The following is a 23,278-nucleotide window of genomic DNA, read 5'->3' as shown; positions in this document are numbered from 1 at the left end:
AAGTGTAACACGTAAATGGAACCCAAATAGTAATTGAAAGTGTTTATTTCGCTTATGTCTTAAATTATTTATAGGGGTAAATAAAGATCATTTTTCAGTCTTTTTTTAGAAAACAATAATTTTTATAATAATTTCAGGTAGTGGAACAAACCTTATGACAATTTCCTGGTTTCAACAAATTTGGCATTTGATAGAAAAAAACAATTTGTTGATGTTTTGAAGTTAATTTAACTTTACAGTCATTGAATGTGTTATTTTGATTGATTATAAAAAGATTTTCAAATTAAAAATATGAAATAATATTTTTATTTTTTGTTTATCTGGAAAAAGTTATGAGTATTCCAAACCTTGATTTTTCACTGTCGCGCCGTTTGCTCTTCATAGTTTTGATTCTTTTTTTTGTATATTTTGCTAAATATTATTTTTTTGATTCATATAGTTTTGATCGATACAAAACAGCAAGCAAATAATCTTGAAATTCTAATATGTCTAGGAGAGTTTCATACTTTTATAATCCAGATGTTGGAAATTTTCATTATGGGCCAGGTCACCCTATGAAACCACATAGATTGGCAGTCACTCATAGTCTGGTTATGAACTATGGGCTAAATAAAAAAATGAAAATATATCGACCATATAAGTAAATTTGAAAATTTTATTCAATAAATGACTTAATAAATTTTAATTACGTAGGGCAAGCGCGCAGGATATGTTACGATTTCATAGTGATGAATATATTGAATTTTTACAAACCGTGACCCCACAAAACATTCAATGTAACTGTGAGTTAAATTTAATTGCAAAATTTAAAATGTTTTAGTAAGAAATTATTTATTTTAGCTGTTGGTTATACAAAATATTTATCACACTTTAGTGTTGGAGAGGATTGCCCAGTCTTCGATGGTCTTTTTGAATTTTGCGCGATGTATACCGGGGCTTCTTTGGAAGGGGCCCAAAAGTTGAATCACAATCACAGTGACATTTGCATAAATTGGTCCGGGGGTCTACATCATGCAAAGAAATTTGAAGCTTCGGGTTAGAATTGCTATAAAGTATCACAATATAAAGTTTTGTATTGCTTTTTTCAGGCTTTTGCTATGTGAACGATATTGTGATAGGTATTTTGGAACTACTTAAATATCACCCAAGAGTTCTTTATATAGATATTGATGTACACCATGGTGATGGAGTTCAAGAAGCCTTCTATCTAACCGACAGGGTAATGACTGTGTCATTTCATAAGTACGGAAATTGGTTTTTTCCAGGTACTGGAGATATGTATGAAATCGGTGCAGAATCTGGACGATATTATAGTGTGAATGTTCCTCTAAAAGAAGGCATTGATGATAACAGTTACTTCCAGGTTTTCAAGCCAATAATATCTTATGTAATGGAATATTATAGACCGACAGCAATTGTTCTTCAATGTGGAGCGGACTCATTAGCTGGCGACAGACTAGGATGCTTTTCTTTAAGTACGAGAGGCCATGGGGAGTGTGTTAAATTTGTAAAAGATTTAAATGTTCCAGTATTGGTGGTTGGAGGGGGGGGATACACTTTAAGAAACGTTGCACGGTGTTGGACCTACGAGACGTCTTTGCTTGTAGAAGAAACTATTTCTAATGAGTTGCCAATGACGGAATACTTAGAATTTTTTGCACCCGATTTTACATTGCATCCTGAGGTTAAAGGAGGTCAAGATAACGCCAATTCAAAACAGTATTTAGAACTTATTGTGAAGCATGTCTATGAAAACTTAAAAATGTGTCAGCATGCGCCAAGTGTGCAGATGTTTAATATACCTGCCGACAGTTTAGAAAATGAAGAGAATAGAATAAAAGATGAATCCGATGCGGATATAAGAATTTGTCAAGTAGAAGAAGATAGGATTGTGGAGCCCAAAAACGAATTTTTTGACAGCGAGCAAGATAATGACAGAAATGATAATGATTAAGTTGCTACCTCTGTAGACGCGGTATGCGGAAATGAAAATTTGAGTCACCTACACTTTGTCCGGGTGCGGAAGAAAAGGTAAAAGTTGCTTAACATACTTACTATTCATTCCTGTTACCTGTAATTTATAAATAACATATTAAGAAAAAATGCAATTTTGAATTTTTTTATTGTTTAATTCATATTTATCCCTTTTCTTTTTTGTACTATTAAAGAAAGAATGAAAGAAACTAAAATATGAAAATAATTTTATTGATAACTTTCCTATATATAAAATATTCATACGCATTACAATATGAAAGAAAAAACGAGTTCAAAAAAACTGTGTATGTATTTGATATTTGAACTGGTTTTTTTAAAAGTGGTATAAGTCCACTTGTTAAAAAGGCTAAGTTAATGGTAATTTTAGTGATTTATAGACAACTTCTCTCCACTATTTACAATCAAAATTTCAACAGAGTTCTATGTAGACATAAAAATAACAAATTATGTTATTATGGCCAGAATATTAAATTGATTCAAACGCAAGCCCATAAATATCTGCATATGTAAAGAAATGGACTTATACCACTTTCAAAAAAACCAGTTCATTTCTTTATCATATGTATGTATCAATTTTTTTCTCTTACTTTTTATGTTTTATTAGGGTTATTTATTTTTTAATTCCATTTTCTAATTTAATGGGATTTTCTAATCAATTATGAAAATTAATGTATTAATCAATTATGAAACAATGCAAATTGTGAATTTTTCTTGAGCCGCACACGGACGAAGTGTAAGCGACTCAAACCCTTGGTACACAGCGGGTAAGTCAATTTTCGCAAGTGGCGTTAACATTTTTGTTTGAAAATTAATGTATTAATCAATTAGAAAAACAGAAGTGGTCTGTATACACTTCTTCAAACTCAATATAAATTTAACGGTTCGTGTTAACCTCTTCAAATTTAATATAAATTCAACGTACAAAGTGCATTATTTAAGTTACAGAAGGGAAGCCGTATACAAAAAATTTAAGTACACATGTTAATTTCGACAACAGCTACCAGGGGTACTGAAAATGACCATTCCATATATTTATTATTTACTTGTTGGCAGCATTTTCGAAATTGTCAAAATTTGAAGAAAAAAATGAAAATCGAAAAGTAAGTTATGACAGTAATGAAACCACGCCATTTTGCGCATTATTTTTTTTATTAAGTTTATGCCAAAATAAAATTTTTTGCATTTTAAATTTTGTGAAGAGTTTATAAAAATAAAGGGAAAATCTTTCAAAGGAAAGATTTTAAACTGCGTAAATAAATATTAAGTGGTACACATTGAGCTTAAGTTATTGAAAAGCTATTTTGTCTCAAAAGCGTCATTATACAAAGGGAGAGGCGTTTTTTGAAACTATAGAAGAATGACAAAGTTTGTGGAGTTTTTACACTAAATATGAATAAATTTCTACACAGAAACAAGTTTCCATAACTTAAACTGATAAAATATTAATTAAACTTTAAAAAAAATGTCTAGTTCCATCTTCGCTGAGAGCCCAATATCAACAAATGAGTCGCGAATGAGCGATTCCAATTTGGTTGTTGTTTATGGTAAAAATGGTGTTAATAATGTAGACAGGGAAGGTCTTGAAAACTTGATTGGTAAGTCTAGTTTCTTGGCAAAAATTTAGTAAAAGCAAAACGAATACCTAAAATTTCGCGCCCACGAATAATTATTCAATTTTAATTATTATATATCTTATTCAATTTAAATTTTTGTGATTTGATACTTTATAATTTATAGTTTTATTATGTATTTAGATGATAAAGGACTTTCTACAATAAGTGTTGTGCGCTTAACTTCGCCAACTCCAAGTATGAAAGATGAAGAAGAAAGTGATAACGAAATAAAAAGAAATAAAAAAAAAGAATGCGAAGATAAAGAAACAGATGCAAATGAAAAGAGAAATAAAAAAGAAGATGTTGAACATTCAGAAAAAAGCACAGATTCCGAGTTGGAATCTGAAGAAGAAAGATATGATGATATAGAAGAAGCAAAGAAAATAGTAAAAGAAAAACCTGAAGCTGTTGGTTTAATCATAGAAGATTTTTGTTTACCAGATAAAACTAAGGAAATAACAAAAGCTGCACTTGGTAGGTATTCAAATCCGGGTAACAGCAAAATTAATAATATTTTTTACTCTTTTTTTTAGCATTATCGGGCCTTCAACCACTGACAGTATCAGTAGACTTTGAAATTCAAATGAAGGCTTTGAAAAATGATCACTGTTATACTCCATTAACATCGCCCAGCGAATTACTTGAGAGGAAACCGGAACCGAAACCCCTTTCAACATCTACTATATCAGCAGTTACATCAGTAAAAGCTGCACAGAAAATGGCTGCTATTAAAGCACAAAATGCTGCGAATCGGGCTGCAGAAAAATCTATTGGAAACGATGAAAATGAAAAAATAATTGACGAATATGAGGATAATGAATCTTTGGAAGATGAAAACGGTTCTGATTACTCTGAAAGTGAAGAGTCAGCAGATACTGACAATGACCGCGATTCGGATCTAGATTTTGATGTTAATGATAGAACAGGACGCAAACGGAAAACAAATAAAAAATTTCCTAAGCGAAAATTCAAAAATAAAATATTGAAAAAGCGGCAATCTACAAACATTGAAAACCACTTGTGCCAAGAAGATGACAAAAAATCAAAATTTGTTAAGGGGTTAGATAAATCGTATACTGCTCAAACGATTCCACAAACCCCAATTTCCTCCTCAAATATCAATATCCAAAAAATAGCTCCTATCAAATATAATGTGGCACAATCTCCTGCAAAAATGTTAGTTACTTCTTCTAAAATGGAAATACGCGTTCAAAATAGAATGCAGTCTTTAAATACTACACAAAATGCCGCAAAACCAGTTCCTCAAGTCCAAAATATACAAAAAAATTCTCGACCTGATATTCTATCAAATATTATAACAGGAACTGGGAAGCCCAGCGGAGACCCTAGTGGTAAACCTGTGGTTCAAAATGTTGTCATTATTAAGCCACCTAACAAAAAACAATTGGGTAACACATCTGGAGGATTTACTGATATTACGAAATATTTATCTAAAACAGATAATATGCGAAGTTCAAACGTTCAAGTTTGTGAGTTGATTAAACCGGATAGCTCCGGAGCAATAATTTTGCGTAGGAGTGAACAAGAAATGGTAATTTACAAAGCATATTAACATTATCTTAGAAGTAAATATTCAATTCTTTTTTTCAGAGATCAGTATCAATTGCTAACAATATAACATCAAATTTATCGCCAAGTCGAATATCTAAAAAAGGATTTATGCCTCTAGTACCAGATAAAATTAAATCCCAAATGCTGCCGGCACAAATATCTGTTCAGGTTCAACAGAAGGTAGTTAAAAGTGACGAACGTTCTTTCGAAAATATCGAAACCCAAAAAGAAATAAATTTATCTGATTCATTAAGGGGGCAAATTCGGAATCCCGATCCAACAAAATGCAGTGCAAATACAATTAAAATAATAAAAACTTATGAAGATCCAAATACTTCAAATGAAAATTCTTTTACCCATCAGCAAACCTTTCAAAAAAAACCTATTATAATTCATTCAAATACATCACATTCTGCGTTTGCCTCTACTGCTAGTCAAGTGGATTCTGTTGATATTTCGAATGCGCCATTATTAGAAACACCAGACGATATTCCTGAGGATTTAATTAAAGATATGGCTGAACTTATAGATCATAAAACTTTGCAAGAACTTGTAGAGGAACAGCAGCAACAACAATTGCAAAACCAACGTTTAAATCAGTCATTTAATGTTACAGATTTTGAAACAAATATCCCTAAAAACTTTTTAATGCAGCCTGTACATCAGAATATAGACGTGAAAAACGATTGTGCTAGGAACATTTTGGAAAAATCTCAAACACAAAACGATTTAAATCGGGATGATGATATATTGAATCAGGGAAACTCGCTGAAAACTTCTTCGGAAAAAAACAATTATAACTTAAAAGAATCTCAATCATTTTCCCTTCAGCCTCCGGTGCAAGTAGTTTCGAGAAGTGGGCGTGTAATAACCCTCCCTCCTATTGAAGCCCCAACCACAAGAGCTAAGCGTCGCGCTGCAGCCACGACTTCTGATACACCAACTCCCCCTGTATCTTCGAATGCGTCAGAAGCATCTGAATCTGAATTTCCCATGACACCTAAATCAGCTCCACCTACAAAGCAGCAACATAGAAGCTCAAGCTCGTTAAGAACCTCAAAAGATCAACAAAAACGACCTGTTATCGAATCAGTTAAAAAGCAAAAACAATCTTCTGCTGCAATATCAATATCTGAAGATTGCTCCGAAAATGAATCAAGTGAGGGAGAGGACGAAGATGATCCTAATAAATTATGGTGCATATGTCGTCAACCTCATAACAATAGGTTTATGATATGTTGCGATAGTTGTGAGGATTGGTTCCACGGTACATGTGTTGGTGTAACAAAGAACATGGGGAAAGAAATGGAACTAAAAAAAATTGAATGGACGTGTCCAAATTGTAAGGATGGTAAAAAACAACAAAACATTAAAATTATGTTTGAAAAGCAGTCTGTTGAATTAACCACTAAATTGAATTTATCAACTCCGAAAATTGAAGCACAAGATAAAAAAGAAAAAAATAAAAATTCTTCTAAAAAACTAAATAGCAGGAAGCCAAGCGAAGTTTCAATTATCCCACCTTTAACGACTCCTCTTTCGAAATCTATGCAACAAAAAATATCTGAAATTATTGGGGTTCCTTTGCCTGAACCAATACAATCATCTTCGACAGAAAATATTGATTTACATTCTTCGAATGACACTATGCTAAAGAAAAGAATTTTGAAGGGGACTCGTCCTCTTCCGAAGGATGTTTCAGAAAAAACTATTAATTTTTATAATAAAAAAAAAACGTCTCCAACGCCAGGAGACCACGAATCAGGGACAAATAAATCACATGAAGTAAAAGAAAAAAATTTAAATGCAACAAAAGAGAGGCCTTTAGAACTTGAAATAATTTTTTGTATTGTATGTAAAAAGCAACAAGCTAGACCAAACTCAATTTATTGCAGTGATGATTGTATCCGAAAACATGCTCACGATGCTCTATCTTTTAAAGCAACAAAAAATCAATTACCAAGTGTTGCGTCTTCTCCAGGCCTAGGCTCCGACGGAGTAGAAAAAAAGAAAAAGCAGCCAAGCTCATTTGAAGAAGCTTTGGGCAACGCTTCTTTACCTACTCCGAAAAAAATTGAGAGGGTGAGTATTTGTTTTATGTTAATTATACTTAAATAATTTTATGGCACATATAACATTCGGTACGTAATTTTTTTGGACTAATAATGCTTGGAAATTAAACTTTCTTATTTTGATATAAATTTTACAATAAGTAATACAAAATAGTGTAAAAGTATGTATATAACAAAAATCGAATTTAAACCTAATTTTTCATTTTACACAAAAATGTTATAAAGGAATTTCGCTATTTTGAATCGAAAATATATTTATATATACATATGTTTGCAGATATTCACATCAAACATCTAATATTCTCTCACAATATAAACTTTAAAATAAAAATGAAAATTTCAAATTTTTTCTAAAATTACACAAAGTTGTATTAAGAAGCCAAATATGTATGTATAATTGCCTATTAGTTTTACTAATTACATGTATATTAATAATATATATTTGACATTGATTTTTTATTATTTTTTTTTGGTTTGGCCATTAAATAATTTTTCAACTTTAACGGACAAGAAGTTTTTGTTAACCTTTTTTTATGCGGTATCGCCCATCGTAAATATGGGAGCGTATTTTCCTCTATATTACATGTAATTGAGGATTCCTCTATTACATGTGATGGGGGAATCAAAATTCCACCATGTTATAAAGTAAATGGGGAATATAGTTTTCCCAACTTACAAATGGAGAATCCATAAATCTCCCAACTAAATTGTCAATATAATTGTCAACTAGATTGAGAATATAATTTCCCAAATATTATATGTATCTGGTGTTATTTAAGAAAATTTCCTAAACTTCATATATATGGAGTACGATTTCCCCTTGTGGGATGCAAATCGTTAGCCGTTTTTTTTTCCCTAAAATAAAGCCTCCATATTTTCATATAAGTTTCAATTAAAAGAAAATAAAATTACACTTAAAAAATAATATGATTTTGCTATACCTAAAATTAGTTTTTTATGTCCTTTTATTGGGAAGAGGCTACATGATTCCGAATGTGCACTTTGGTTAACACCGTGATTTTCAGTTATTCTTTATAAGTTAGAATTCGAATTCTAACTCTAACTTATTTTTCAAAATATTCGATTTATCATTTAAATAGACGATTGTTCCTATTTAAACCATTTTCATTGTACATGAAGCAACATCACATTTTGTTGGAGGACTTTTGCAAATTTCTTTTTAAAAAATAAGGCATTCCTAATTCTTTGCCGCTGTCATTTTTAAAATCTTTTTGAATTAATACACATTGCTGCAGTATTCATTACCAATTTCCCAACTTTCTTGGTTTTTTTTCCAATTGAGTTAATAAGCCCCAAGACGACTAACGTTCTTTGAGGTTTTTCTGTTGGTATCATTTCTATTGTTATATGACTTTAATTTTCAAAAGCCATGATCCTTACATATAAAGTTCCGCCGCTGCTAATATATGACAAGCTTCTATTATGGAATTCATCATTACAAAAATTACCTTTTTGGTTACTTCGCATTCTATTCGCATCGAATGAATTTTCATATCTCCAAATATTTTTCCTTTTGTTCAACGTTTTTGGTCACCATAGATTATTCTTCTTTTTTCTGTCATGAATTTTTTAATATAATCCATTTATTTTCAAGTATAACGTTACAACTTTGTTCCTTTTATTTTTTCATCTTCTTTTAAGTATTTAAAAAAAACTCATCAGAATTTCTAGTATTCTTCTATGATAAAAATACATTCAATCAACACAATGACACAAATACTTCAACTTGTTAAGGTATAAGGTAACTTTGAGCTGGTTCGGGGTGCAATTCAGTGCACTAACTACATTATACACTTTGTAATGTAGTGATTCTGCAACCCGCAGACCCGCCTGGTACCCCCCAGGGAATACTTAATAGTCAATAATTAAAAATACATATATATATATATATATTTATTGATATATTAAATATAAATTCATTATTTAAATCAATAATTTCATTTTTAAATATTATTATTTATATTAAATATTCTTTTTTTTTTTTAAATTTTTATTGCCCAAATTTTTTACATTCTCCTTAAAACTAGTACATGTGCAGTTGTTTAGTTTATTTTAATACTTTTGAAGATGTAATTAATATATTTCGATAGTACATGAATGATTTATGAACTATAAGTCACAATAATTTATTGAAGCAAAGGAAAAATGGCAAAAAAAAACCTTTCGAAAATTTTATTATTATATTAGCTTTTTTTGTGATTTTTTTATTTTTTTATGAAACTTACATCTAATAAATATTCTTTATTTAATATAAATTGATAATATCTGTCATCAGTTTATGAATTGTTTCTAAAGCTAGATTCTCTCATTGAAATTATTAGTGCAATAAGCACATTACTTATTAATTTCACTACTATGATGTTGTATTAGTAAAATTCTTAATATTATCCCATTGATCTTTATATTAATTAATTTATCTTAAATTTATCTTTTTATTTTTTTTTCTTGTTACTTTTTTGCTTATCTTTCTTATCAAATGTCGTTGCATGTTTATGTAGTAGCAAAAATTATATTGAATTTGTGTAAATTTTGACTATTCAAATTAGTTTGTCTGGCATTCTATATATGTAAGTATATTTGTACATATTTGACTTTTTGATGATGTAGATTTAAATAATAGTACACTAATGGATTTATTGTAGAGAATATTATAAGTTTATCTATCGGATTTTGATTGCAGTTAAATATGTAGTTAGTTTGAAAATTTTTCATAATCTCTTTCAGAATCTTTTCATGAATTTTTTCTTTGAAGAACTAATTATAAGAAAAAAAAATTTTTTATATATGTATGTATACTGCAATTAAGCTCAAAGGGTTTTTTTAACAATTTTGTTTTCTTAAAATTATATCACGGTTTGTGGGATTCCATCCATTGATGAGCTGTCCCATTGTAGATAAGTTGTTAAATTTTCACTTAGTTAAAGCACTAAGTCCAGTGGCTTTTAAGTCTTCTCATAGTTTCATTGTTCTCATTGGTAATATGAATCATATTGATGTTTTCATGATTCTGAAGTCTATTTTGGTGTTTAGTAGCATTGTATTTAATTTCTTCTTCTACGGTGGTTATTTCCAGGTCTCTATGTAAAGTATCGTTATGGATGAATTATGGTACCTTGGCGATTGTTCTTAAAATTATGTTTTGACATCGTTAGATGATTTGAGTGTTTGTTTTTTCATGCATCCCCAGAGTTAAATACCATAGATCCAAAAAGTTTGATAACTTGTTTATACAGGGTGATTCTGAAGGGAATACAACTACATATTCCATTGGTTAGAGGATCGAAAATGGGTAAAACATTTGTTCCGGACTGGGTGCCAAATCTCAAGGGCTTCCGAGTTCCAGGGATTTTAGCGAATTTTCACGAAATTTTTACTAAACCAAGTTTTTTTGATTATAACTTCCGTTCTGAAAAAGATGGGGACTTCAAACAAACAATTTCTGAAAGGCCAAGTAAAGTGCTTAAAATAAACATGTTGTTTGATTCTGTATTTTATGTATCTTCGGAATACAAAGCACTCGAACTTTAGGCAAAATCAAATTTATCCCTTGTTTTATTTTTCTGTCGCTTCTAATAGATAATTTCGTAAGAAATGTTTTTAAACCTTATAATTTTTTTTATAGAATTTTGCCCAGCCATTTAAGCTTTAATTTAAGTCGTCAAGTATTAAAAAATTTTTTATGTTACAGAAGAGATAGCACAAAAACCACAAATATTGTGAACCAAAAATTTAATTAAAATCAAACCAGATGTTTCTAAAACTAAAATTAAATTCCATTTAATATTCCTTTATCAAAAAATTCCCTTAAATTATTTGTTAATTATTTATTATTTTAATAATGTTAATACCATATCATTTACAAACTCCATTTTGTGTAAAAAATTAAATTTTCCTATTAAAAAAAAAATTTTTTTCTATTAGAATAAAAGTCAAAATTTGTATGGCATGCCTTTAAAAATTCGTTTCAGCTGGATAATTTTAACAACTTCAGATAAAATATTTTTTTCACTTTTAAATTGCACCCAATGTGAGAAAAATGCATTTAACAATTTCAAACCATATAGCTACCATTTCTTATGAAAACTATCAAAAATTAAAAACCTACCAGTTTTCTTTACCAAGAAAAATTTCGAAAAAAATTTTTTGATTACAAGATTTTTTTTGGTCTTCCAAATATGTATAAAATTCTAGTTTTTCTTTTCAAAAATTTCAAATTTTTTAAAATCAATTTTTGTTTTTCAAACTAAAAATTTGTATAAGATTTCGTTTCAATTTTGTTCTTATTTGTTACATTTCAATAAAAATATTAAAATTCAGATTTTTTATCAAAATAAAGGTTCTTAAAAATGTTAACTGTGTTTTTTCGAGTGAGAGTCACCGAAAGTGTCATCGTCATCGAGAGTGTCATCGAAAATTAATGATAGTTGATAATTACGGCACTTAAAATCTGTAAAAATCAAAAATAATAAAAAATAAAGCCTTAAAATCTTCACTTAGAAATGGTTTTAGTGCTATATCTTCTGTACCATAAATTTTTTTTAATGTTTGAGGACTTAAATTAAAGTTTAAGCAGCTGGGCAAAACTCTATAAGAAATTTCTCTGTTACGAAATTATTTAGTTAGAAAAAATTGAAGAAATAAAACAAATGAAAAATTTGATTTTGCCTAAAGGTCGAATGCTTTGTATTCCGAAGATACATAAAATACAGAATTAAACGATATGTTTATTTTAAGCCCTTTACTAGGTCTTTCAGAAACTGTTTGCTTGAAGTCTCCATCTTTTTTGGAACGCATGTTATATTCAAAAAAACTTGCATAAATAAAAATTTCGGATAAATGAAAATTCGTTAAAACCCCTGGAACTCGGAAATCTCTGAGATTTGGCACGCATTCCGTAACAAATGTTTTACCCATTTTCGATGCTCTAACTAATGGTATATGTTGTTGTATATCTTTCTGAATCACCCTGTATATCAAAAGTTTATTATGTAGGTTGACTTTTGAATTTCTTCCAATAAGCCAGTTTGATTAGTGTAATTAATAAATAATAGAAATTGTTACATTGTTTAACTGTACATTTATTGGTTGAAACTTTCGATTAGTAAAAAATACATGCATTGATTTATTTCTATCTAATTTAATTTTCCACTTCTCGGTCCATAGCTCAATTTCAGCAGAAACTCAGCAGAAGTGGTACCAGTAGCCATGATAACTGTATCATTTGCAAAAGTTCCCATGAGAATGCCATTATCTCTTGGAATCTCTTGGTGCATAATAAACATAATACAGAACCTAGGACGCTACCCTGGGGCACTCCTGCCTTTATTTCTTTAAAAGCAGAGAATTCATTATTTTGCTTCACTCTTAAGTGTTAGGAGGTTAGAATTTCGTAATACGGTTTTAGTAGGTCCCTTAATTTTGATAAACCTTTTTCTTATTTCCTATAACTTATAAGAATTCTTAATAAACCTTTTTGCTGAACCATATCAAAAGCCTGAGACACCTCTAGGAATGCACCAGACCAGTTTTTTTTTTTTTTTCAAAGCGCGTTCTATCAAACATGTTATTCGATCAATTCTTGGATATTGACGACGAAAATAAAATTGGTGATCTGGATTAGCTTCTGAATCAATGATATTGGTCTGTATGAATCTATTTTAGTAGCAGGTTTTGAAGGTTTAAGAATAATTAGTGCTTCCGCTACTATCTACGTTATTGCCTAGGCCAATTCTTTTAATATCCTTCCGGTAATTAGGTTATAACCAGGAGCCTTATCATTTTTTGTGTTTTTACCGACCGTATTGTGTATACAATAGGTAGGTTATGTGATGGGAACAAATTTTGCATATCGAGTTTTCGGTGGGAATGCACTTCTCCATGGTAGGGAAGTGTAAATAAACTATTTGTAGCAACCTGTCGGTCTGTCGGTCTATGTGTACGCGTGTATCTCAAGTTCGGCTGGACCGATTTCGATGAATTTTATATGTAAGTTTTTTTCGACCATGGCACGGATTGATCAACTTTTGGCATATATCAGGCCTCGGGAACTGCACTTTATAGCAATTTAAAAACGAACCTGGTAAACAAAGTCGAAAAATTTGGTCTTGTTGTTTATTATAAATTTTATTGGTATAACCGCTTGCAGCATAAATCTTATTTGGTAAGAAGCTGTTTGCTTCATGACTGCCTAAAAGTTTTCGAAACACTAACCCAAAGTCCACACCTCAATCCAATTGAGAATTTTTGGGCCCACTTCAAGTAAAGTTTGACGAAAAGTATACTAAAATCCAAAAATGACCTTATAAAACATATTATAGAAGAATTGTCCAAAATTTCGGATTAAAATGATATGGAAAGATTGACTACTTCTATGAAACGATGACTTTAGTCTGTTCCAAATCTACGGGCTACCACGTAAAGTATTAAATTTAACAATTGTAGCTGCATTTTACTTTTTTGCGTAATATTAGATTAAAAAAACTAATTTTGAAAAGACTTTATTTACATTGTAATATGTCGAACTTCTTCGTTTTTGTCCCTTTTCTTTTGTGGTTTCTTCATTAGAAAAATTATTTTAACGCGATTATGTTCTATAAAGGATTAATAAACTTACATTTACAAAAAATATCAAAAACAATGCATGTCATGCAACTAATTAAAGACTGAAAGTAAATTTTTTAAAATTTTTTCATTTTGAAAAGACTTTCTTTACATTTTGTAAATAGGTTAAGTGAACCTTTTGTTTTGGAGAAAGAAATATTAATTATTACAGTATTTATAAAAAAAGTTATTGTTAAGTGAAACAACAATAATAATTAAAATGAATGCAAGGTACGAAATTATATATCTAACATTATTATCAAAATTTTGGTACCTGCTATACTTTTTTTCGCTACCTGGATAATTTTTCCAATATATTAACCATCAATCTTTTGTTTTTGAACCTTTCTTCTAGAATTTGCCATGATATTTTATTGTTGTCGCTTTAAATGCCCAAATGCCTATTTAATCGTTTTGCTTTCCAACTATGTTTCCTTCTAAGTACCACATGTTTATCTATCATTTGACTAAAAAGATTACAAAGCACCCATTTAACATAGTTCACATCAAACATCGAAATTATGACATTAGGAAGTTTTGCATCAATCTCATTGTATGACTATTGTTGTTGTTAGTTCGAGATCCTGAAATCGCGTAATTAAACCTTGTAATCAAATTTCATATTTTGTACTGTATTTATATAAAAGTCGCTATTTTGAGGATTATCTAACCTCATAACGAAATATTTTCATGTCGAGTTTTTCATCTTGATTTTTCATATTATTATTTATTTTCAATTACGTTACTTTCAGTTTGAGTCCGCGCTTTCTGCTTTATATTGCTTGTATTTATCCTACTGGTAAACTTATCTACTGGTAAAGATCTTCGAAATAAGAATGTTCCCATCTTTCTATAAATTTCTCCCTATTCTTTCATCCGTTATTTTAAAGGACTCCCGTATATCGTCCACTTTTTCCAAAAGTTGTGCTACTAAACTGGATTTCTTCCTTCTGCTAAATATTATAAGATCATTTTAGGGATGATCACTTCTTTTCTAATTCAAGCTACTTCAATGATAATTCTTCAGAATTTTGCAACTTTCTCTTTTATCAACGTAGAACGTGGCGAAAATTTAATATACCGTATTGATGACGCCGAGGTCGCCAAATATGAACGCCGTTATAGTACGTTAAGCTTCACCATTTATTACAATAAAATTTGATTTAGCTAAGTGAAACTTTTTAATTACAAAATTATTAAAATTTTGATAGGTATGTGTTTTTGAACGGAAAACTGGAAAAATTTTAACAGGAAACAATGCCCCAACAACTGCTAATTTAAAACGATGGTTACAAGAAAACCCTACATTTGAAGTGATTCAACCTGGAAGTCCGCAAGCACAAGCTGTAGAGGTTTGAAACTGTTTGATAAGAATACAATTGCTTTATTAAGTATTTTTGATTTTTTTTATTTTAGAGGAACAAACAAAAACAAAAATCTCAAATTGTGTTGACATCAGAAGCACAGCAGCGTTCAGTTCAATCTTATCGACAACAACCAACGAGATCGTTATCACAGCAGAAACATGTAATCAAAATAATAAAATCCATATCATCTAACCCCTCTCCAAAATCGGATGGTCAGCTTCAAGAAGTAAATGAAGTCATGCATAAACCAGTGACTCAAAAACTACTAACAATTCATCACATTTTCCCGTCTAAAGGAGAAAAATCTGAAATAAAACAAGATGGCACATGTGAAAGCACGGAAAATAAAATGGAAAAATTAGAAAAATTAAAATTTGATAAAAATGAAAAGAGCGAGAAGACAGAAAGGCAAAGTAAGTCGGAAAAAAGTCCAACTAAAGCGATTGTAAAGAAGCAATCTTCAAAAGAAAAAGAAAAGGAAAAAACAGAACCAGATAAAGAGAAAATTCAAAACTCAGAACCAATTAGATTAAATGTTAAAAGAACATTAAAGGAAAAACTAATAACACGTCTAGCAGAAACTACTGAAGAAAATCATCCAAAAATGTCGGAACATGAATGTGAAAAATACGCTAACGAAACTGAGGAAGAAATGTTTGAGCTCTTTAAAGACACTGGTGTCAAATACAAGGCAAAGTATCGGTCATTAGTCTTTAATATAAAGGATCATAAGAACAAAACGTTATTTAAAAAAATTTGCGAAAAGAGTATTGAACCTAAACAACTGGTGAGAATGACTCCAGAAGAATTGGCAAGCCAAGAGCTAGCACAATGGCGTGAAAATGAAAATAAACATCAGTTGGAAATGATCAAGAAATCTGAATTAGATCTTTTATCTTGTGCTAAAAACTATGTACTAAAAACCCATAAAGGGGAGGAAGTAATCGAAGATAAACTGACAGATAGAGTTAATTTAGACATTACTATTCCTGTAGAAGATGTAGTCGCAGTTCTTAATAATTCTACTGTAAGCAGTACTAGTGAAATAGAAAAAATTACATCGAATTGGGATTCCATTAAATTTACGACACAAACACAGGAAAATGATGTCGATAGCAGTTTAGGGAGCAGTATTACGAAAATTGAGAGTACAATTGTAGAAACTTCTGAACATATGTGCGAAATAGATAGTATTAAAAAAAGGGACAGCAAGAAAGACAAAGAAAAAGAAAAGCGCTACAAAAATAAAGATCGCCATAGAGAAAAATCCTCGAGAAGAAGTAAAAGTCGTAGCAAAAGCAGGGATAGAAAACGCCGTAAAACACCACAAAAGGTAATTGAAAAAATTCTAAGTATATTGTTATCTACTATTATTAATATTTTTAGGAAGAAGATACTAGATCACATTACCACAAAGCTCATGTAAAAGAAAAATTTACGCAATCTCCCGAACAAGATATTGTTGATATTACAAATCGAAAAGAAACATCTGCATACTATGATGAAACAGATGGAAATCATTGTCGTCAACCAGTTCATCATGAGCCTGAGGAGGAGCTACATGGATTTGATGAAAACGAGTTTTCTTCCAAATGTAAGTACAAGTTATCAAGTGCAAGTGATAATAAAAAAAGGAAAGAAAAAGATGAGAAGAGCGAAAATTTCGATTATGCTGACGAAGTTGAACCGGATCGTACCTTAAGCAAATTTGATAAAAAAGAAGAAAAGCTTTATCAATGTTCGCGTTACCATTTCGAGGATGATAAAAAGATTAATTACGAGCATAAACGACGTTCATATACATATTCACCAAGTTTGGAGGAAGATGAAGAAAGGAAAAGGCGTCGCCATCAATCTTCTGGACAAACTCATCAACATCACAGGCCTACTACATTAGTTAATAGCAGTTCTCCACCGTTAGAAGGTGAAGAATGTAGGAAAGATCTAATTTCGAAATTGAAAAATGATTTGAAATCATTCACCCCAACCTCAACAACAACAACATCCGAAACTTTAGTATCCAATAAAAAATATTCTTCATCCGGTGTTAATAAACAAATTTCTTCAAATAAGATACATAAAAATAAAATATTTAATCAGAAATCTCGCAATACAAATCTTTCAGAATATAGTTTAATCGACAAAATTTTTGCAGAATCAGAAAAAACCATTGAAGAAGCTGCAAATCTTGTTCCCATTGTACTAGGAAAAGAAAAATCTTTGGTTAAACCAGCTGATTCACAATCTTCGACTCCAAAATATACCGCTGAGACTCTCGATATTCTTCGAGATATGAAAAGAACTGATTCTTCGGGTAACGATTCGGAACATGAATTACCTTCTAGTACAGTAACAATTCCAACACCTCCTGAGGATCCTTACAAACATTACGCGTCTGACATTTCAACAATAATTTGGACAGGAAATATCAACATGATAGATGTAGCAACATTCAACATTGTTATACAACCTATTTCTGGGAATTGCACATATATTGAAAAAGAATTTCCTATAGAGCTGGATGTTGTTGGAAGAATTGGACCAGATACAGTATGGGACTATATTGGCAAAATAAAGAAAAGCCCAAACAAAGAAATTGTGTTAGTTCGTTTAGTTCCCTCACCAGAATCAGAAACTAATGCATACACAGCTTTATATTTGTATTTAGAAAAGCGTAAACGTTTGGGTGTCGTTAAATCTACTTCACCAGGAATAAAAGATTTTTATATTTTGCCTTTGCAAGCAAAAACAGAATTGCCAGCAATATTACAAACGGTTTTTAATTCAGAATCTTTGGATGATGATTCCAAACCGGATTTACTAGTGGGAATCATAATTCGAATAATGGATTTCGGCCATTCAAAGCGGTATAATACCACAACAACTTCATCATCATCTTTACTTTCTGAATCAATAAGTAAAATTGTAAGAAAACCGTTGCCACCAAACTCATCCTCAAGCATATTAAAAGGAGAAACCACTGTGATACAAAATAAAAAAATATTAGGTTTAGGTGAATTAACAGAAGAAGATTATAAGCCAGAAAGTCCACATATAATCATGGCTGGTACAAAAGTTTTCAGTATTTTGCCGGAAAAGACGACTGATAATGAAATAGAGATCACTGCTTTAACAGTACAACATACATCTGACAAGGGTATCGCATCAGAATTTTTTCTTTCTTTTGAATGAATTTAATTGATTTGTTCTTTTTTAGGAATTTATGAAGCAGATGACGCTGATGAACCATATTCTCCGGGTGGTAGTTCAGATGAGGAGCTTAGTATTTTGCCGGTCACGAAAGTAGACATTAGTTCAGGTTGCGTTTCTAATGCTGCCATACCTGTGTCTACAGATGAATTACAACGTAAAGTCGAAGAATTAACAAGACAGATTGAAAAAGAAAAAAAGGAGATAGAAAATTTAGGAAGTGTACGAGAAAAATCACTAAATAAAGGAAAGTTTTTTATATTTTAATATTTTTAGGTTACTCTACCAGCAACTACAGCTGAATTAGCACCAGCTTTGGCTAATATATCAATACCGTCAAATTTACAACAAATATTAGCGAGTATTCAAAAACCAGACCAAGCAAGTGATTTAATTTCAATAGAAAAAAGTAATGACGTTCTAACAAGTCACGAAAATTCAGCATGTAATATAAGTCAAGAGGAGTACAACCCAGAAATTGAATTTTATAATACAAAAACAGGTTTATTATATGATTATGTTTTGTATATTTAGCCAAGCTTTAATCTAATTTAAAAAAAATATTTTCTTATTACATAAAAATTACCAAATGGAGTTCTGATTTTCTATTAAACCCTAAAGATTTTTTTTATAAATCTTACCATTACCTAATAAATTAAAAGCTTTTACATTTCGCGAGACTATTGTTAGCATACATTTTAATTTCAGAAGAAAATAAAAATGCTATGGAATAAATTATTCACTTGTGCAAAGCAGTTTTCACTTGTGAAAATCAGGAATCTTATTTTGAAATATAAATTATTTTTAAAAATACATTAATATTATTTTACTAACATTTGCCACTAAGTGCATTAAAATGTTGTAATTTATGTTTTTTAAAGGGTGTATATGATTTTTTCAGAAGCAGAGAGTAAAGGCTTTAAAACACAACTTACACAAAATTCTTTGTCAGATGGAAGCAGCAGATTAGCAAATTTAAGTGAAGCAGAGCTTCTTCAAATGGTTCCCGACGATATTGATTTAACAGATAGTAATAGCAACTCAAGAGATTCTGCAGACCGTCAAAATTCGTCTCCACCTTCAAAAAAATCACGTTGGGATATTGATCCTCCACCACCTGGACTAGAGGACGAGTATGAATAAAAATAGTCGATTATGTTGCTAATTTTAACAGCTTTCTTTAGTTTATAAGTAAAAATGTAAAAAAAGAAGAAATTATAAAATTTAAAGATTTTTTGAATTTATTTTTTGATATCTGAAGTTAAAAAAGAAAAATTGTATTTGAAAGCAGAACAAATGTTTTCGAATGCAACATCATTGACAAATTGGTGGAAAAATTCTCGAAAAATATGAAAAAATTTCAATTTTAATCTTTAATAGATTATTTTGTTACTTTTATCTTATGTACCTTAATATCAAAATTTAGTTTATATATTTGTTTTATTAAAGTTTTTTTTAAAAAATATAAAAATTTTTTACTTGAAATTGTAGAACTCTATAATACCATATGCTTCGAAATATTCATGTAAAAATTTAAACCAGGCGAAGTCATATGTATAATAAAAACATGAAAAATTTTTTGTTAATTTTTTTGTTATGAAATTTATTATTAATGAAAATAATAATAGTAAACTATTAAAGATTAAAATTAAGTAAATTATTTTGGGAAAATATTAAAGAAAGTTAATTAGCTATGCCGTTAACGAAGGTTTGAAAACTTCATTTTTTTTAACTATACTTTTTTAAACAAATCAGAATTCTAACTTTTTTTTGCTTTGGAAGATGTGTATATATAAATGTTATTCGTCCTAACTTCACCAAGGATTTATCAGCGTGTTTGTCTTGTGAAGTTTTCGTAAATTCATAATGTGCACAAAATTTGGCAATGATCTTGCAAAAATGCAGTAGCGGAAGCACTGTAAACTTGAATTGTCAAGTAGTACGCCCACCGAATATCTATTCCAAAATGTCCAATTTTGTCTGCAATTTTTTTTGTATTTTCAGAATTTTAGGCGTACAATGTTTTCAAGTCGAAATACCAAATATATCACTTTTTTTGAAATACCAAATATATCACTCTTTAATGATATATGTAAAATTTTAAATGACAACTTACATTTTTTTTTGATATTAATGCCAACAAAACTCAGAATTTAGGTGCACAATTTTTTACAAAGTTCACACGCATTTTACATTTACGGAGTCTCACTTGACAGCTAGTTATCAAAGAGAAAATAAATTTCATAATTTCATTCTTAAATAAAATAAAATATTTTCATCTCGATTTTTTTTGTAATTTCAAACTAGTAAAAAGTAACAACTTTAGGAAGTAATAAAAAAAATATAAATTGTATACATACATACATATATGCAGTGCTGTAGTCGTAAAATTAGCATAGGGTATACGCTTGAGAATATAAATTTTTGGTAAAAATAAACAAGGTTATTTTTAATTATATTTTTATTTGAAAAAAAGACGTAAAATATTACATACAACTTTTACAAACACCACAAACACCAACTTTTCATCAACAATTAAAAACAATTTAAATAAACTTAAGCCAGTATCAATAAACTTACTTAAAGAAGTTTTCAAAATTATATTTTTTTGAAAATCAATGTTATTTTGTCAACAGCTTTTGCTAACTTCAAATAAACTAAAGAATAAGCAAAATTAACGTCCACAATAACGTAGTTTAGCATGGGTAAGGAGGCTTGTTTGATTATTAATTTGAATATAGTTGATATATTTTTCCCAAGAAATTTTTACTAAATGAATGAAATATTTTGTGTGAATTGTTAATTTGAAAATTTTTTGCAATTTTTCAGTACAACTTTTATCATCATTTTTTTTTTACTATTACAAAGAAAGAAAATAATAAATTTTTAATAAAAAATTTGAACAAAATCATAGGGTATACGCTATTTTTAAGTAAAACCACTAGGTATACGGTATCTAAACTTTAAAAGCAAAGGGTATACGGCGTATACCCCCGTATACCCTCCACTACAGCACTGCATATATGTACATAAAATCAATTCATAATATTAGGACTTTATTATAATCGGCGAAGCAAATAACATTCTGACGTCTGAAATAGTCCTCTCCCGCAACGCTCTTGCTGGTCACAGTTGAAACTCACCAAATATATTTGCATGTGGAAAAGTAAAATGAATTGATCAGCAAATATTGCCCGGAACCTTTTTAAAATCGGTCCTCCAGATCCACAAAAAATTTCAATGAGAACTGAAAAAGAAATTTTTTGCAAAATTTTCCAAAATTTTGTATGTTAAGAAAATAATAAAAATATCGAACATTAATCATAAAATATCTTTTTTTTAAATCTTCTCTATTTTTATTGCAAGTTTAGAGAACCTATCCAGCAATTTATATTTCTCTTTCTGAAGGGGTAAATCAGGGTTTCCAGCGACAGGGCTTCAGTCATGTTGAGTTATTTTCTCATATCAATGAAGATAAATTCGTAGGTCTTCTTTTGAGACGACATTATACATTATTTTCTGAAATGCTGCGAATTTGCATATTCTCGGGTTGGTGGATTCTTTTGTAATGTTTGACCGAAAAATCTTTTATTTCTTCAATTATAGGTATATTTAAATCTCAGTGTAATGTGCTGTTCTTCACATACCATGGTGCATTCGTTATTGTTCGAAGGAATTTACTTTGAACAGTTTGAATAATTTGATAATTGCTCTTCTTGGTGCAGTCCCTTAGCTGAAAGCCGTACGTTTAAATTGGTTTGATAATATGTTTGTAAATTAGCAATTAATCGTTTAGTTTAACTTCTGAGTTTCTTCCAAGTATCCAGTGCAGCTTCCTAATTTTGACGTTTAGTTCTTCCTTTTTAGCACTTTTCCAAAAATTTTTTGAAAAAAAGTCCTTATTAGTTTCACTCTGTCCGTCCGTCCGTCCGTCCGTGGACACTTTTTTTGGTTTACAAAACTTTTACACCCTTGAAGATAGAAAGCTGAAATTTAAGACGTACATAGATCTTTACTAAAAACTTATTTCCGTAGAACAAAATTCTTACCTATCTCCCCCCTCTAGAAGTTACACCCCCCCAAAACCCAAAAAATGGCCTTTTTTAACTATTTGTTGCAATGAAACCATAATCATTTTTGAAATTTTGTAAACGCAGAAAGGCAGTGGCTTGCTTCTCCTAGCGCGGTATACTACAGTTAAACTTTAGAAAAACAAAATGTCCGCTCAAATTTACCGTTATCTAAAGTCATTTTTTTCTAAATTTTTGATTTCGTTTTTCTTCTAGACCCCAGCCAGTAAGAGCTTGAAATTATAGAGGCTTTTAGACATTAATAAATAGTTAATTTTGCTAGAAGAAAATTTTTTTCCATCTCCACCCCCTCTCAAGTTATCGCCTCTTGAAATTAGTAAAATTTGAATTTTTGACACTTTATATTTCCGAAACCGTAAGCTTTTTCAAATTTCTATGAACGCAAAAAGCTAACGGTAAATTCCATGACATTAAAAAATATAATTATTTTTCTTAACTCATACAATTAACCCTTAAAAACGAGCATTATGTTAACCCCACTTTATACTAATTTTTGCTTTATTTCAAAAACTCGCATAAATCGTTCATCCTAAATATATGCAATCCTAGAAATAGTATCGTATATGAATGAAAATATTTTTAATAGTGTGGTAGATATACATAGACTGTATTTAAAAGCAGAATTTTCACTTGTTGAAGGGAAAAGTGCTACAATACAAACCATTGGTTTGACCCAACTTTATTCTGTTTAACCAATGCATAATGTTGTTTATTTGTCTATTTGTGAAATTTACACG

General features: G+C 30.0%; 2 protein-coding genes across 2 annotated transcripts; both read left to right on the top strand.

The window, feature by feature from the left end:
* Positions 1 to 227: 227 nt before the first annotated feature.
* On the top strand, positions 228 to 2,137 carry LOC129616243 (histone deacetylase 3). The gene is made up of 4 exons (XM_055531781.1): positions 228 to 640; positions 694 to 782; positions 841 to 1,035; positions 1,089 to 2,137. Exons 1-4 carry the CDS (start codon positions 486 to 488, stop codon positions 1,952 to 1,954), a joined length of 1,305 nt encoding a protein of 434 aa, XP_055387756.1. The 5' UTR covers positions 228 to 485; the 3' UTR covers positions 1,955 to 2,137.
* A 964-nt stretch (positions 2,138 to 3,101) lies between these two features.
* Positions 3,102 to 19,945, top strand: LOC129616242 (uncharacterized). The gene is made up of 10 exons (XM_055531779.1): positions 3,102 to 3,590; positions 3,750 to 4,082; positions 4,142 to 5,160; positions 5,220 to 7,262; positions 15,085 to 15,225; positions 15,290 to 16,573; positions 16,627 to 18,397; positions 18,458 to 18,672; positions 18,727 to 18,952; positions 19,352 to 19,945. Exons 1-10 carry the CDS (start codon positions 3,458 to 3,460, stop codon positions 19,591 to 19,593), a joined length of 7,407 nt encoding a protein of 2,468 aa, XP_055387754.1. The 5' UTR covers positions 3,102 to 3,457; the 3' UTR covers positions 19,594 to 19,945.
* Positions 19,946 to 23,278: the final 3,333 nt, after the last annotated feature.

The sequence above is a fragment of the Condylostylus longicornis genome, unplaced genomic scaffold, assembly GCF_029603195.1.
Source record: "Condylostylus longicornis isolate FDR11 unplaced genomic scaffold, ASM2960319v2 ptg000163l, whole genome shotgun sequence".
In the NCBI taxonomy this organism is placed as follows: Eukaryota; Metazoa; Arthropoda; class Insecta; order Diptera; family Dolichopodidae; genus Condylostylus; species Condylostylus longicornis.
This window is presented reverse-complemented; position numbering and strand designations above follow the sequence as displayed.